Genomic DNA, 14,847 nt, shown 5'->3' with positions numbered 1-14,847 from the left:
AAACTGAAAAACACTATAGCAAAATAATTTTTAAATGTGTGAATAATACCGTGAGATCCATTTTTAATAAAAAAATTGCTGAAAAGTGAGGTTTGTAGGTCCTGTGAACAGTGCACGGGACCCACTGATGTGGTTGAAAATTGTTTGACAAGTCAAATATTGCGGCTACTGTTCATGAACAGTACATGAACAGTAACCGTAACAGTAAAATTTGTCCCTTAAACGCGTGAAAAAAAGAAAAAAAAAAAGAAAAAGAAAAACGCCAGACGCAGACGCTTTCAGCTGAATCCAAATGTACACTTAGTGTTGTAATTTACACATATCAATAGTATCAAGAAGAGAATATCATGTTTTACACATAAAAAAGTTTATTTACTCCCTCATCCCGACTTTGTTAGGCTTATTTAGAAATTCAAAATTTGAAGGGAATATCATTTTTTACCTAAAAATGTACAAGTTTCCAAAATTTCCCTCATTAATTTAAACTTTAATAAAAGAGAGAATATGTTAGGAAATCTATTTATTGAATTTTTAAAGAAGATTTTATTTATTTTAGAACATCCCAAAATTGAATAGAGGCTTAATCAATTTTTTGATATGGTATCAGAGTTCAAACTTCTTGGCATCATCTTATTTTTTGATATCATAATAAATTACTGATTATTCCAAAAGTTTAAGTAGTTAGAAAACAAAAAGTTTAATTATTTAACCATAATTTTACCATTGATATCATTTTTTTCTCAGAGCATCAATTCCATTATTGGAATCCGTTCTCTTCAATACGTGAAAACTCATCTCTTTCCACAAATCTTTTTCTCATTTATTTCATTTTCTTTCTGTTCTCTGCTTTCTGCACTATGTTTGATTTTTTTGCTCTACTCTATTTTTAATCTTTCATTTCGTCAAAGCACAAAAAGGGTTCACGACTTAGCTTCTATTATTGTACACCTGACATTTACATGCAAAAACCCCATACACACCTAGCATCCTATTTTTTCCACTCGCTGAAAAGTGAAAACTTCTTCAACAAAACCCATTTTTAAATATATTTTTTTGGGTTGAAATTCTGCTTTAATCATGATTTTTATTTTCACTTAAAAATCAAAATCCCACCAAAAATTTTCAAATCCAGAAATTCTGTCCACAATTTTTCTTTAATCTTGATTTTTTTCTCTATAAAATATCATAACTTTCAAAATATTTTTCAAATACAGAAATTGTTTAAAATTCTGCTTTAATCCAGGTTTCTTGAATTTTCCACTAAAGAAAAACATTTTTCAAATGGAGAAATTCTGTCGAAAATTCTACTTTAATCCTGGTTGAATTTTCATGAAAAACCATAATTATTTTTCAAATAGTTTACAAATGTAGAAATTTCGCCTAAAATTATACTTCAATCTTGATTTCACGATTTTCAAATGTAGAAATTTCCATATGTTTTTTATACGCAAAAATTCTACATAAAATGCTGCTTTTATTATGATTTCTTGAGTTTCTATTGAATAATCATAATTTTCGAAATATTTTCAAACGTAGAAATTCTACCAGAATTCTGGTTGCTGATTTTACACCAAAACACCTATTTGAAATTATATTTGAGTTCTCCCACTTTCAAAAGTAATTAAGTGCATGTGGATTCCTCATGTTAAACCAATTGTTCGTTAATTTGTTATAGTAAAAGTCTAGGATATTATCTCCTAATTCATTCCTTTGTTCAAATTGCTGGCCTCCATGAATTCTTTCAAAACCTCTCACCATATTTTCCAACATGAACATTCAAATCTTCTACTATAAAAATAATGATCCCATTTGTTACCCCTTAAATCAAATATTCATCCATGTCCTCCAAGAATATTTGCTTAATGGATTCTTCCAACCCCATTTGAGAAACATATAATCTAACTTTGTTAATTATCTCTTCTCCTAAAACAAGTTTTTACAAAAATAATTACATTCCCAATCTTCCTAACCTTAACAACTATTTATTTAAGACTTTTATCTATGACTATTTCTACACCATTTCTATTTGAGAAATGATATGTCTACAACATTTTCACAACATTTTTACAATAAATTCTAAGTGGAAGGTTGTTACTGGTTGTTATTGTTGGGGTAAAAAAGTAATTTTAGTGTTAGTTTCAAATTTGAACCAATAACAACTAATCACCTATGATTTGTTGTAAAAATGTTGTGGATGTAACATCTCTCATTCTCTCTTTCTATTTTTATCTTTTCACATATGCAATAATTTATATCCTGTATGTTTAATTTCCTTAAATTGCTCACCTATCCCCTTAGTCACCTAAAAGCACACTATGTTTATTCTCTTTTAGTCATTATATCCACTATTTTCATTAGTTTCCCCTTTGAACACAACATAGTCCAAGGGTCCATATGACTATATGAACCCTATGCTCCTGGATTAACTTCTTTATCCATACATGTCCAATAAAGCTCAAGAACTCTTGTTCATGTGTCACTACACTCAAGTGTCATCAATATGGCACATTGCTCCTTATAAGGAAACACAATACCTTTTGGTCACTCAAATTATAAAATTTTGGGTTTGGTTAATGGTTGTCCTTAGAGCATTTATTAATGGATCATTTTAAGGAAATTAAAAAAAAAAAAACTATTTTTTATGAGAAATATAAAAATAAATGTAAAAAAAAAAAATCAGTTATTTATTTATTTTTTCACATAAAAAAATTTCTAAAAAAATTTCTTAAACTAATACTCTTAGGCATTATTTAATTTTTCCCTAAAAGTTTTGACGACTTTTTTATTCATTAATGCTCCCAGTGGATTTTGTTGAGATTGAAACTGTGCCCGGAGAAAGATCATTTAGGCATGAGTTAGCGCTTGGTCCTGTTGGGCCTTATGGAGCTTTGGGCCTATTACAAGTCATTTTCTAGTTTTTAGCCATCAAGCCCTTCACCTGTGCCTTCAATTCCAAACTTCGTTTTAAAGTACTTTATATGCGTGGACGTGGACAGCGTCAATTATAGCCCACAGTGTACAAGCCCATATGATATAGAATTATTTAGAATTTAGAAAGAGGGAATTGGTTTAAGAGAACAATGATGTAGACAAGAGAAGAGTGAAATAGTTTCAACCAAGAAATGTATAAATAAATAAAAATGAAAGATATGGAGTAGAAGAGAAAAATAGCAATTGAGAAAAGCAATAGTATTTGCATTGCCTTGTAAGTTTGACAAGGTCGAAATGTTTTAAATAGCATTAGATCTTGCTTCTAAAGTAAGAAGATGTAATTGCGAATGGTGCATTTTCCTTACGTTATACAAGCCTGTTGACCACATTGAATTTCTTGGCGTGTTTCCAACAATAATACGACATTCTCATTCGCATTGCTCAATGGAAAGTGACAAAATTACGAAATAGCCAATACCCACATTATCCTCCCTAATCTCAACTGAAAATGAAAACATCACTATTGATGCATGGTACATGTTTTTTTTTGGTTGATAAATAATGCATGGTACAAGTATATTATGTAACAAATATATTATGTAAATATTTCTAATAGCTTTAAAAAAATAAAAAAATAAAAGAAAAGTTTGCAAATTTTGTGTTTTATTATAGAATTAATTAACATGATGATTTTATAATAACTTTGGCTTTGAAATAGTATTGTGTAAAATTTAGATACATTCTAGAAGTGCAATTCATTAGTTTTAATTAAATTCAAGTACATAATTAGGATTGTGTGGGTTAGTTTTAATTATGTGTCATATACTAAACTTAAAAATTTATTTTATCATTCAAGGATAAAGTTAAGAATTTGTATTTCTTCTAAATCTTATAAAGCATTGAAGGAAGTATATAGGAAGTGACCCACTTTCTCATAGAACAAAATACATGCGATCTAAAGACTTAAATTATGAGTACTTTTTTAACTTTCTTTTTTCTTCTTCTTCTTCTTTCTTTTTTTTTTTTTTTTTTTTTTTTTTTTTTTTTTTTTTCTTCTAAAAGTAGAAATAGCTATGAGTACCATAACCATATCAATGCTTACAAATATTTTAGAAAGTATCATTCATTTTTCATATTAAAATGTGTAAATTATGAAGTTAACAAAATTAAATTAAATTTTATATATAAGCGGGTTGGATCAGGTCTTGACAATTTAAGATAAAAAGTCAACTAACTAACTACCCAATCCTTCTGGACACTTTAATAGTTGAACTCGCCAAGGCCACTTAGAAATCAATTTATATCCGTGCAGGGTGGTGCGGTGCATAGTGGGTTGGACAATTTGAGTGAATTGTTTCGTAGGCCTGCACACAATTGCATTGAATTGAGTTATTCTTAAAAAACAGATTGTATTATGTATACTTTCATTAAACAATACAATTATATGTTATTTATTTATTTTATTTATATTTTATTTAACTAGAAAATTAACCTATCCACACCTCACGTTTTATATACATATAATAATGAACAATTATTGTCGACTCTCTCCTTAACGGAAGTAAGTGATGGCTTGAGGGACAGACCGAAAGAGACAGATGACAGATGGTGTGGGATTTAGAGAAAACCATTTTTCTATTAATTTTTTTCTTCAATATAAAGGCTTTTAAGCTAGACTTTCATTTCATCCCAACACTTCTTCCTCAGTAAAAAACAAATTCATCAAAATGGGCAGGTTCATTTTCTTCACCTTCTTCTCCCTTGTGTCTCTTCTGGTAATCTTCCCCACCGTGATACCTCAGAGCAAGCCTGTGATGGCTCAGCCTCTGTACACCAATTCAAGGTGGATTGTGGACGAAGGAGGGCAAAGGGTGAAGCTTGCATGTGTGAATTGGGTTTCACATCTGGAAGCCATGGTGACTGAGGGCCTTAGCAAGCAGCCCGTGGATGCCATCTCCAAGAAGATTGCTTCCATGGGATTCAACTGTGTTAGGCTCACTTGGCCTCTTTTCTTGGTCACCAATGACTCACTGGCTTCTGTAACTGTGAGACAGTCCTTTCAGAGTCTTGGTCTGTCTGATACCATTTCAGGAATCCAGGCCAACAACCCTTCCATCATTGATCTTCCCCTCATAAAAGCTTTCCAGGTAAAGTAGCTACAGTCCCCTTTTCCCAATTTTTTTATGACATAAAAAAAGAAAAAAAAAAAAAAAAAGTAAACTTTATAACCTGGGCATCCTTATCTTTTGTTTTGTTTTTTTGTTTTTTGTGTTTTTTTTTTTTAATAAAATAGATTCTACGGAAAACATGGGTTTTTAGGTTTATTCTAGAACAAACTCAGCCTATATAGCAGCAATTCTAGTACTTACATAAAAAGCCACTATTTTTACCGGAATTATTTTTCATGGCAGACTGTAATTGACTATATGATACTCTCATATTCTCACATGAAGCCATGTAGATAATTGTTGCAAGAGTTGTGCTTTTTTTTTTTTTTTTTTTTGGTTACTATATTTTTTGGCCATGTAGATATTCTCACATGAAGCCATTTAAGTCAAAGTGACCAACAAATGGGGCCACGTTGATATTTGAACTAGTCAGATTATTACTTTTATTATTTAGGATAAATCATATTTGTTTCTAAAAAAAAAAAAAGGGATATATGATAAATCACATTTGAAACATATATTCCAATCAAAACTAATCCTTTTGAAAATTTAAATAGAACCCTATAAGTTTGAGATCGTTTTAATTCAAACCATACACTATTTAAGCTAAGAACATTAATGAAAATGCTTTTAAAAAAATCAAAACCATTTTAAATCAAACCATACACGAATTTATCATAATAGAATCAATAAAAATGTTTTTAAAAAGTCAGTATGTAATTAATGTTTTACCACAAGTTTAAGTTGTCGGGCTTTAGTGTGATGACAAGTACCTTCAACTGAAAGCGGTAAGTTACAGGTTTGAGTCCAACAATTAATGTCTCAAAAAAAATTGGGGCAAGATTGTACACTAATCATCTCTCCCCAACCTTGCTATCATAAGAGTTTTGTGCATTGGTGGGTTCCAGTTAACTTAATGGGTAAAAAGTCTAATGGTTGAATAAGAGATTTGGGTTTAATCTTTGCATATTTAAATTGTTTTTATTTAATTGTAAAATAAATCGTATTGGCTTAGGCTATAGTGATTGATGAAAATAATACTATATATTAGTATGATAATTAATGTGATGGCCACAACAATGAATCAAAAATATTAGTATATTCTAATCTTAATCTTATCTGCATTTGCTTCACGCTTCTAATCATTGTCGTAATATGTAAATACGTCTCTTCTAAAAAAAAAAGTGTAATATGTAAATACGTACACAACTAGCTCTCTTTCTCTCTGTCTGTTTATATATATATATATATATATATATAAAATTCAAGTTACAAGATTGGACGAAAAGAGCTGTATAAGTGTATACCCCCTCTTATAAGTGACAATTTTATGATCTCAGGCTGTGGTGTCTAGCCTAGGAGCAAATAATGTGATGGTCATATTGGACAATCACATAAGCAAGCCTGGTTGGTGCTGCAGCAATTCTGATGGTAATGGGTTCTTTGGCGACAAGTATTTCAATCCGGACCTCTGGATTAAGGGACTAACACAGATGGCCACCATCTTTAATGGTGTCTCCAATGTGGTTGGCATGAGCTTGAGGAATGAGCTCCGAGGCCCCAGACAGAATGTGAATGATTGGTACAGGTAAGTAGGCTTTGGGGGATGGTTTTAAAAGGCTGGGCTTATTTATTTGGACCTTGCCTACAGAATGATCATATCTAGATACTAGATTCATGTGAAGTATACTTGACTACATTTTCCTAGAGGCATTTGTAAGATGGGAATTGTTTTTTTCCGTTCAATTCCTAGTGTTGATTCTAATTTCAGATTTGCAATTGAAATGAACTAGGTACATGCAAAAAGGGGCAGAAGCAGTGCATTCAGCAAACCCAGATGTTCTTGTCATTCTCTCAGGCTTGAGTTACGACAGAGACTTGTCATTTCTCCGCAATCAACAAGTAAACCTCACATTCACTGGAAAGCTAGTATTTGAGATGCATTGGTATGGGTTTTCAGATGGACAAGCATGGCTATCCGGCAACCCAAATCAAGTGTGTGGAAGAGTGGTGGATAACATGATGAGATTGTCAGGATTTTTGCTGGACCAAGGTTGGCCATTGTTAGTGAGCGAGTTTGGGATGGACTTAAGAGGAACCAATGTAAATGACAACAGGTATATAAATTGCTTCTTGGCTACAGTGGCTGAACTTGACCTGGACTGGGCCTTATGGACACTTGTTGGGAGTTATTATTTAAGAGAGGGGGTAATTGGGTTAAATGAGGTCTATGGAGTGCTTGACTGGAGTTGGTGTGAAAATCGAAATTCAAGCTTCTTGGAGAGGATATCTGCTGTTCAATCTCCATTTCGAGGTATAAGTTAACGGTATTCCTTTTTCCTGTTACTTTTTTCTCCCTTACAAAATCAAATCCTCACAGCTGCAATTCAAATTTGCTCCTAACCTTTTAGTCTGAGGTCATAATTTTTCTGGTTTTAGAACGATTTAGATAATCATCAATACTAACGTTGTAACATAACCAAATTGTGCTCATGTGACTTGCAGGGCCAGGCCTATCAGAAACTAAACTACACAAAGTGATTTTCCATCCATTAACCGGTCTCTGTGTCCTAAGAAAATCATTGTTTGAACCATTAAGGTTAGGTCCCTGCTCTAACTCTGAAGGTTGGAGCTACTCAGCCCAGAAAACTTTAACATTAAAGGGAACATATTTCTGCTTACAAGCAAATGAATTGGAAAATCCAGCAAAGCTTGGTATAATCTGCACAGACAGTACTGCAAAGTGGGAAACCATCTCAGATTCTAAAATGCATCTCTCAACAAAGGTTAACAATGGTTCTACTGCTTGCCTAGATGTAGACTCCGAAAATACCATTGTTGTGAGTACCTGCAAATGCTTGGGTAGAGATAACATGTGTGACCCAGGGAGCCAGTGGTTCAAGCTTGTTGACAGCACAAGAAGTTCAATTTCTACAAAATCCTTTCTTCAGATGGACTCGATATTGGCTTTGCCTGGTAAGGATTTTGTATGGAAGTTGTTGAGATCAGCATTAGAGTAATGGGCAAAGGGAAGCAACCAAACAAGTCATTCACAATTGAAAAAAAAAAAATTTCAGGATAGAAAATGGTGAATCTTCCCAATTTGCATACAGATGTTGGACTTGTTAATCTCACAGGAAATTTCATTTTGTAAAATAGAATAAAATAATGAAGGTTAATTATTTCCTGTCTAATTTCTTTAGATTAATTATTGGGCTAATTTGCAGCGTAAATATCAACCATAGCATGCTAATACCCGCTCACTTTTTCCTCTGAAACCGAGCATTGATGTTGTTGGTTAGTGGTTACAAAATCTTACATGATATGCTACTCGATTCAATTAATTCCGTGATAATAATGGATTGTTCAAAAGCTTAGGAAAGAAAAAAAATCAATTCCTATTTCATTTTCAAATTCTTATACCTTCCCCCTTACAAAATAATTTTAACAAATTTAAGGCATGTCCACGAGATTAGGGCACTTAGAATGATTCCCAAATTAAATCAGCCAAAAAAAAAAAAAAAAAAAAACAAAAAAAAAAAACAAACATAGAACAAGGTCTAAAATTGACTATTAGATTCAGAGTCCGTTTGGATAGAATTTATTTTGCGAAAACTGAAAACATTATAGCAAAATAATTTTTAAATGTGTGAATAATACCGTGAGACTCATTTTTAATGAAAAAATTGCTGAAAAGTGAAGTTTGTGGGTCCTGTGAATAGTGCACGGAACCCACAAACTGATGAAAAGTGGCTTAAAAGTTAGAAATATACGGCTACTGTTCATGAATAGTAGCCGTTTGTCCCCCTGAAACGCGTGCTGCAGCAGGAAAAAAAGAAAAAAAAAAGAAAAAAAAAAGGGGAAATCGTGAATGTGGAAACACAAACGCGGATCCAAACACTCACCTAGTGGCAGAGCATTTGTTAAGTTTTAGATTCTTGGCTACATTCTTGTGTGAAAACAAAATATTGTAAAGTTAGTATTTAAATTAAGTTTGGTTTGTATTAAGTCGAGTCCAAAAAGTATAATTTCAAAGATTAAAAGCTTTAGAAGACTCGTTCAAGAAAATATATTCTTGCTCGATTGAAACTCAAACTGGAAATTAGTAGGATCTTTGCTCAACTTTCGCTCAATCAAGAGCAAGAGAGGCTACCACTCAACAATAGATGAGCCAAACCTCCTTGAACTTAAAGAGTTCTATATTTGTCACAGCTCAAAGAAGTGCTAGCCGAGACTCATTGTAATTGCTTATATAGTCAAGATTTACCTAATAAATCCAAACATTTACATAATTTAAGATGTGGGTTCCAGTTAACTTAATTGGTAAAATTTCTGATGGTTATATAAGAGATCTGTGGTTCAATCCCCGCCTATACCAAAAACTGATTGATGTCTTAGTATGATGATAAAAAGCTATCATCAGGAGTAGACCCAATAAACATCCAAGGTGAGACTTAACACCTTGGATGTTTCCTTAGAGCATTCACATCCAAGCTTTTAAAATTTTTAGCTTTTAACATCTCAAAAACCTACTTCATGTATTTTAACATTCCATTTTAAAATACACAAAATATTAAAAGTTCTATTTTTAATAGCACTTCATTTAAATATACTTTCTTTATTATTTCTTTATTCTTTTTATTTTTATTTTTTTATTCTTGTTCTCTCATCTTTCTCCATCTCTTTCTCTTCTCTCCACCCACACTTGCTGCATCTCTCTTCTCTACCGCCCACTCACTGCCACCAACCACCCCCACCAGTTAAAAAAAATATCAAACAAGAACTCACAATCCATTGCTAGCCACTACCACCACCACCACCCAAAAAAAAAAACCCACAAAACCCATCATCACAACCACACCCACAACCACAACCGGCCACAAAGCCACCACATAGAAAAAACAATCAAAGCTAACAAAACCCATCAACACCACACCCACAACCAAAACCAAAGCCAAAAAAACCCATCACCACCACATCCACAACCAAAGCCAACAAAACTCATCACAACAACACCCACAACCGGCCACAAAACCCATTACCACCACAACCACAACCAGCCATAAAGCCCATCACCACTACAAAAGAGAGAAAAAAGAAATTGAAAGAAAGAAAAAAAAAAAAGAAAAAAGAAATAGAGAGAGGTATTTTCGGCCATAGCTTAAGAAATAAAAAAAAAAAAAAAAATAGAAGAAAGGAAGAGGAGGTAGGCAAGATCTGGAGAAGAAGAGATAAGAAGCTAGAGAGAAAAAAAAGAGAAACAGATGGTTAGTGAAGAAAGAGAAAAAATATTTTTTAAAGAGAAGTGGAGAGAGAAAGGAATAAAATAATATTTTTTTATAAGATTGGAGCTGTTATCTTTGGGCCAAAATGACCAAATACCACCAATTTTTGAAATTTTTTGTAAAAAAACACTGTTTCGGAACTATATAGGGAAATACCACTTTTTTTGGTACTCGAGTTTCTTAAACTCGAGTTCCTAGAAGTTTTGCCACCGTGGCACTGTTGAGGTGGAAATTGGGCAATTAAAAAAAATTATGTGGTACTCAAGCATGGTAAACTTGAGTACCATGAACAATACACGAGTATACCAGGCTCGAGTACCATTATATAATAAAATGCTTTTTTTTTTTTTTTTTTTTCTAAGGTACTCGAGCTCAACAAACTCAAGTACCTTGTAAATTTTTTTTTTTTTTTTTTTTTTTTTTGGGGATTATCCACATATAAACATAAACATAAAATGGTGCTTATTTTATTTATATAGTACTCGAGCTCACCAAGCTCAAGTACCTAGTATTTTTTTTTTTTTGGGATTATCGACAAATAAACATAAACATAAAAATAAGTAGCTTTTTTTTACATTTTTATTTTTTTAAATAGAAGCATTGTAAAATATAGAGATTTTAATTTCAAAATATGAATTTAATTTCTACATTAAGTAAAACTGTTCACTGTTTTCTCACAAAAATTGTTAACTGTTTTCTACATAAACTATTTCTAGCATTTTGCATAAAATTATTTTCTGTTCAACATTATTTAAAAAATTGTTCACTCTCTTTTCTGCATAAATTATTTTCTGTTCACTATTTAAAAAATCGTTCATTGTTTTCTCATAAAACACCAAGTGAAATAATTTTTTCTAAATCTAAACGCCAAATCTGAATGCATTTTCAAGTTTGAATTTCACAATAATCGAATCTATTTTTCTGCATTGATAAAATCTGTTTCTACATTAATAAAATTTGAACTCTGCCCATCATATTTACTGTATATTCATATTGCACTTTTTAAAACTTCCACTTTTTCCAAAAGAACTGTTTCAAAAAGCTGAACTTTTAAAACTTCCACTTTTTAGAAAACAAGATTTCACAAGGTGTTTTATAAGAAAACAGAGAATAATTTTTAAATAGTGAACAGAAAATAATTTACACAGAAAAGAGAGTGAACAATTTTTTAAATAATGCTGAACAGAAAATAATTTTATGCAAAATGCTAAAAATAATTTATGCAGAAAACAGTGAACAATTTTTATGAGAAAACAGTGAATAGTTTTACTTAATGCAAAAAACAGATTTATGAATGCAATAAGTAGATTCGAATATACAGTAAACATGATGTACAAAGAGCAAATTTTATTAATGTGGAAATAGATTTTATCAATGCAGAAAAACAAATTCGTTCATTTTGAAATTTAAACATGAAAATGCATTCAGATTTGGCTTTTAAAGTTAGAAAACAAGATTTCATTAGGTGTTTTATGAGAAAATAGGGAATAATTTTTTAAATAGTGAACATAAAATAATTTACACAGAAAAGAGAGTGAACAATTTTTTAAATAATGCTGAACAGAAAATTCAATTTTATGCAGAATGCTAGAAATAGCTTATGCAGAAAACAGTGAACAATTTTTATGAGAAAACAGTGAACAATATTACTTAATGCAAAAAAAGGATTTTATGAATGCAGTAAGCAGATTCGAATATATAGTAAACATGATGGGCAGAGTGCAAATTTTATTAATGTAGAAACATATTTTATCAATGCTGAAAAACAAATTTGTTCATTTTGAAATTTAAACATGAAAAAGCATTTAGATTTGGCTTTTAAAATTAGAAAACAAGATTTCACAAGGTGTTTTATGAGAAAACAGGGAATAATTTTTTAAATAGTGAACAGAAAATAATTTACGCAGAAAAGAGAGTGAACAATTTTTTAAATAATGCTGAACAGAAAATAATTTTATGCAGAATGCTAGAAATAGTTTATGCAGAAAACAATGAACAATTTTTATGAGAAAACAGTGAACAGTTTTACTTAATGCAAAAAACAGATTTTATGAATACAGTAAGCAAATTCGAATATACAGTAAATATGATGTACAAAGAGCAAATTTTGTTAATGTGGAAATAGATTTTATCAATGCAGAAAAACAGATTCGTTCATTTTGAAATTTAAACATGAAAATGCATTCAGATTTGGCTTTTAAAGTTAGAAAACAAGATTTCACTAGGTGTTTTATGAGAAAACAAGGAATAATTTTTTAAATAGTGAACAAAAAATAATTTACACAGAAAAGAGAGTGAACAATTTTTTAAATAATGCTGAACAAAAAATTCAATTTTATGCAGAATGCTAGAAATAGTTTATGCAGAAAACAATGAACAATTTTTATGAGAAAACAGTGAACAGTTTTACTTAATGCAAAAAAAAGATTTTATGAATGCAGTAAGCAGATTCGAATATACAGTAAACATGATTGGCAGAGTGCAAATTTTATTAATGTAGAAACAAATTTTATCAATGCAGAAAAATAGATTCGATTATTGCGAAATTCAAACATGAAAAAACATTCAGATTTGGCGTTTAGATTTAGAAAAAATGATTTCACTAGGTGTTTTATGAGAAAACAGTGAACGATTTTTTAAATAGTGAACATAAAATAATTTACGCAGAAATGAGAGTAAACAATTTTTTAAATAATGCTGAACATAAAATAATTTTATGCAGAATGCTAGAAATAGTTTATGCAAAAAACAGTGAACAATTTTTATGAGTAGACAATGAACAGTTCTACTTAATGCAAAAAACAGATTTTATGAATGCAATAAGCAGATTTGAATATACAGTAAACATGATGGGCAGAGTGCAAATTTTATTAATGTAGAAACAGATTTTATCAATGCAGCAAAATAGATTCAATTATTGTGAAATTCAAACATGAAAATGCATTCAGATTTGGCATTTAGATTTAGAAAAAACGATTTCACTAGGTGTTTTATGAGAAAATGGTGAACGATTTTTTAAATAGTGAACAGAAAATAATTTACGTAGAAAAGAGAGTGAATTTTTTTTTAAATAATGTTGAACAGAAAATAATTTTATGCAAAATGCTAGAAATAGTTTATGTAGAAAACAGTGAACAATTTTTGTGAGAAAACAGTGAACAATTTTTGTGAGAAAACAATGAACAATTGTACTTAATGTAGAAATTAAATTCATATTTTGAAATTAAAATCTCTATATTTTAAAATTCTTCTATTTAAATAAATAAAAACGTAAAAAAGCTACTTATTTTTATGTTTATGTTTATTTGTCGATAATCCCAAAAAAAAAAAAAAAAAAATTTACTAGGTACTCGAGCTTGGTGAGCTTGAGTACTATATAAATAAAATAAGCACCATTTTATGTTTTTGTTTATATGTGGATAATCCCAAAAAAAAAAAAAAAAAATTAGAAGGTACTCAAGTTTAGTGAGCTCGAGTACCTTAGAAAAAAAAAAAAAAAAAGAAGCATTTTATTATATAATGGTACTCGAGCCTGGTATACTCGAGTATTGTTCATGGTACTCGAGTTTACCATGCTCGAGTACCACATAATTTTTTTTAATTGCCCAATTTCCACATCAGCAGTGCCACGATGGCAAAACTTCTAGGAACTCGAGTTTAAGAAACTCGAGTACCATAAAAAATGGTATTTCCCTATATAGTTCCGAAACAGTGTTCTTTTACAAAAAATTTCAAAAATTGGTGGTATTTGGCCATTTTGGCCATTATCTTTGACATCTCACTTTAGCTTAGTTGCGCCTTTTTTTTTTTTTTTTAGCATCTTTGTTGTAGCTTGCCTTTTGGTGTTTTAATTGCTAAAATAGCATTATAGCATTTATACCATTTTTGATGAGAATGCTCTTAGGTGGTTAAAAATTTCCTCTCCCTTTAGTGTTCTTTGCATGGTAAAAAGCTTCCCAAGAGTTCTTTGGACAACTAAAGTTCAATAGGAGACTATAAAAGGTAGTCAATACCGTACTAATATCGGCCGTACTGGCTAGTATGTACCATACTAGTACGAATACTGGTATTGAAACGCCAATGTTTCATACTGGTTTAAATATCAGTCGTACTGGCCATGTATTGGCCATACCAACCGATTTCGGGCAATACCGGCTGGTACAGAAAAAAAGAAAAAGAAAAAAGCTTTTTTATTTTATTTTATTTATTTAAGTTTTGTAATTTTTGAATTTTTTTGTAAAGGCAGAATGATAACTTATTTGCATTAACTTATTAGTATTATTTGTTTTTTAGTATGCAATGAACAATTAAGCTTTCTATTTTTTATATTGTGTGTGTGTGTGTGTGTTTTTTTTTTTTTTTTTTTTTTAATTTTTTTTATTTTTTTTTATATTGATGCTAAAGTCTAAAACCATGAATAATTTGTTCTGAATTGAGGTAATGTTTTATGGTAAACTTTTATA

The 14,847-nt window shown here is 30.7% G+C and overlaps 1 protein-coding gene across 1 annotated transcript; it reads left to right on the top strand.

Annotated features, from left to right (window-relative positions):
- The first annotated feature begins 4,502 nt into the window (after window positions 1-4,502).
- LOC126718336 (glycosyl hydrolase 5 family protein-like) lies at window positions 4,503-8,293 on the top strand. Its single transcript, XM_050420468.1, has 4 exons — window positions 4,503-5,078; window positions 6,440-6,687; window positions 6,893-7,413; window positions 7,605-8,293. The coding sequence occupies exons 1-4, from the start codon at window positions 4,659-4,661 to the stop codon at window positions 8,117-8,119; spliced, it is 1,704 nt and encodes a 567-aa protein (XP_050276425.1). The 5' UTR covers window positions 4,503-4,658; the 3' UTR covers window positions 8,120-8,293.
- Window positions 8,294-14,847: the final 6,554 nt, after the last annotated feature.

Source organism: Quercus robur, chromosome 3 (assembly GCF_932294415.1).
Source record: "Quercus robur chromosome 3, dhQueRobu3.1, whole genome shotgun sequence".
NCBI lineage: Eukaryota > Viridiplantae > Streptophyta > Magnoliopsida > Fagales > Fagaceae > Quercus > Quercus robur.
Note: the sequence above shows the minus strand (reverse complement) of the source record. Positions and strands in the feature narration are given on the sequence as shown.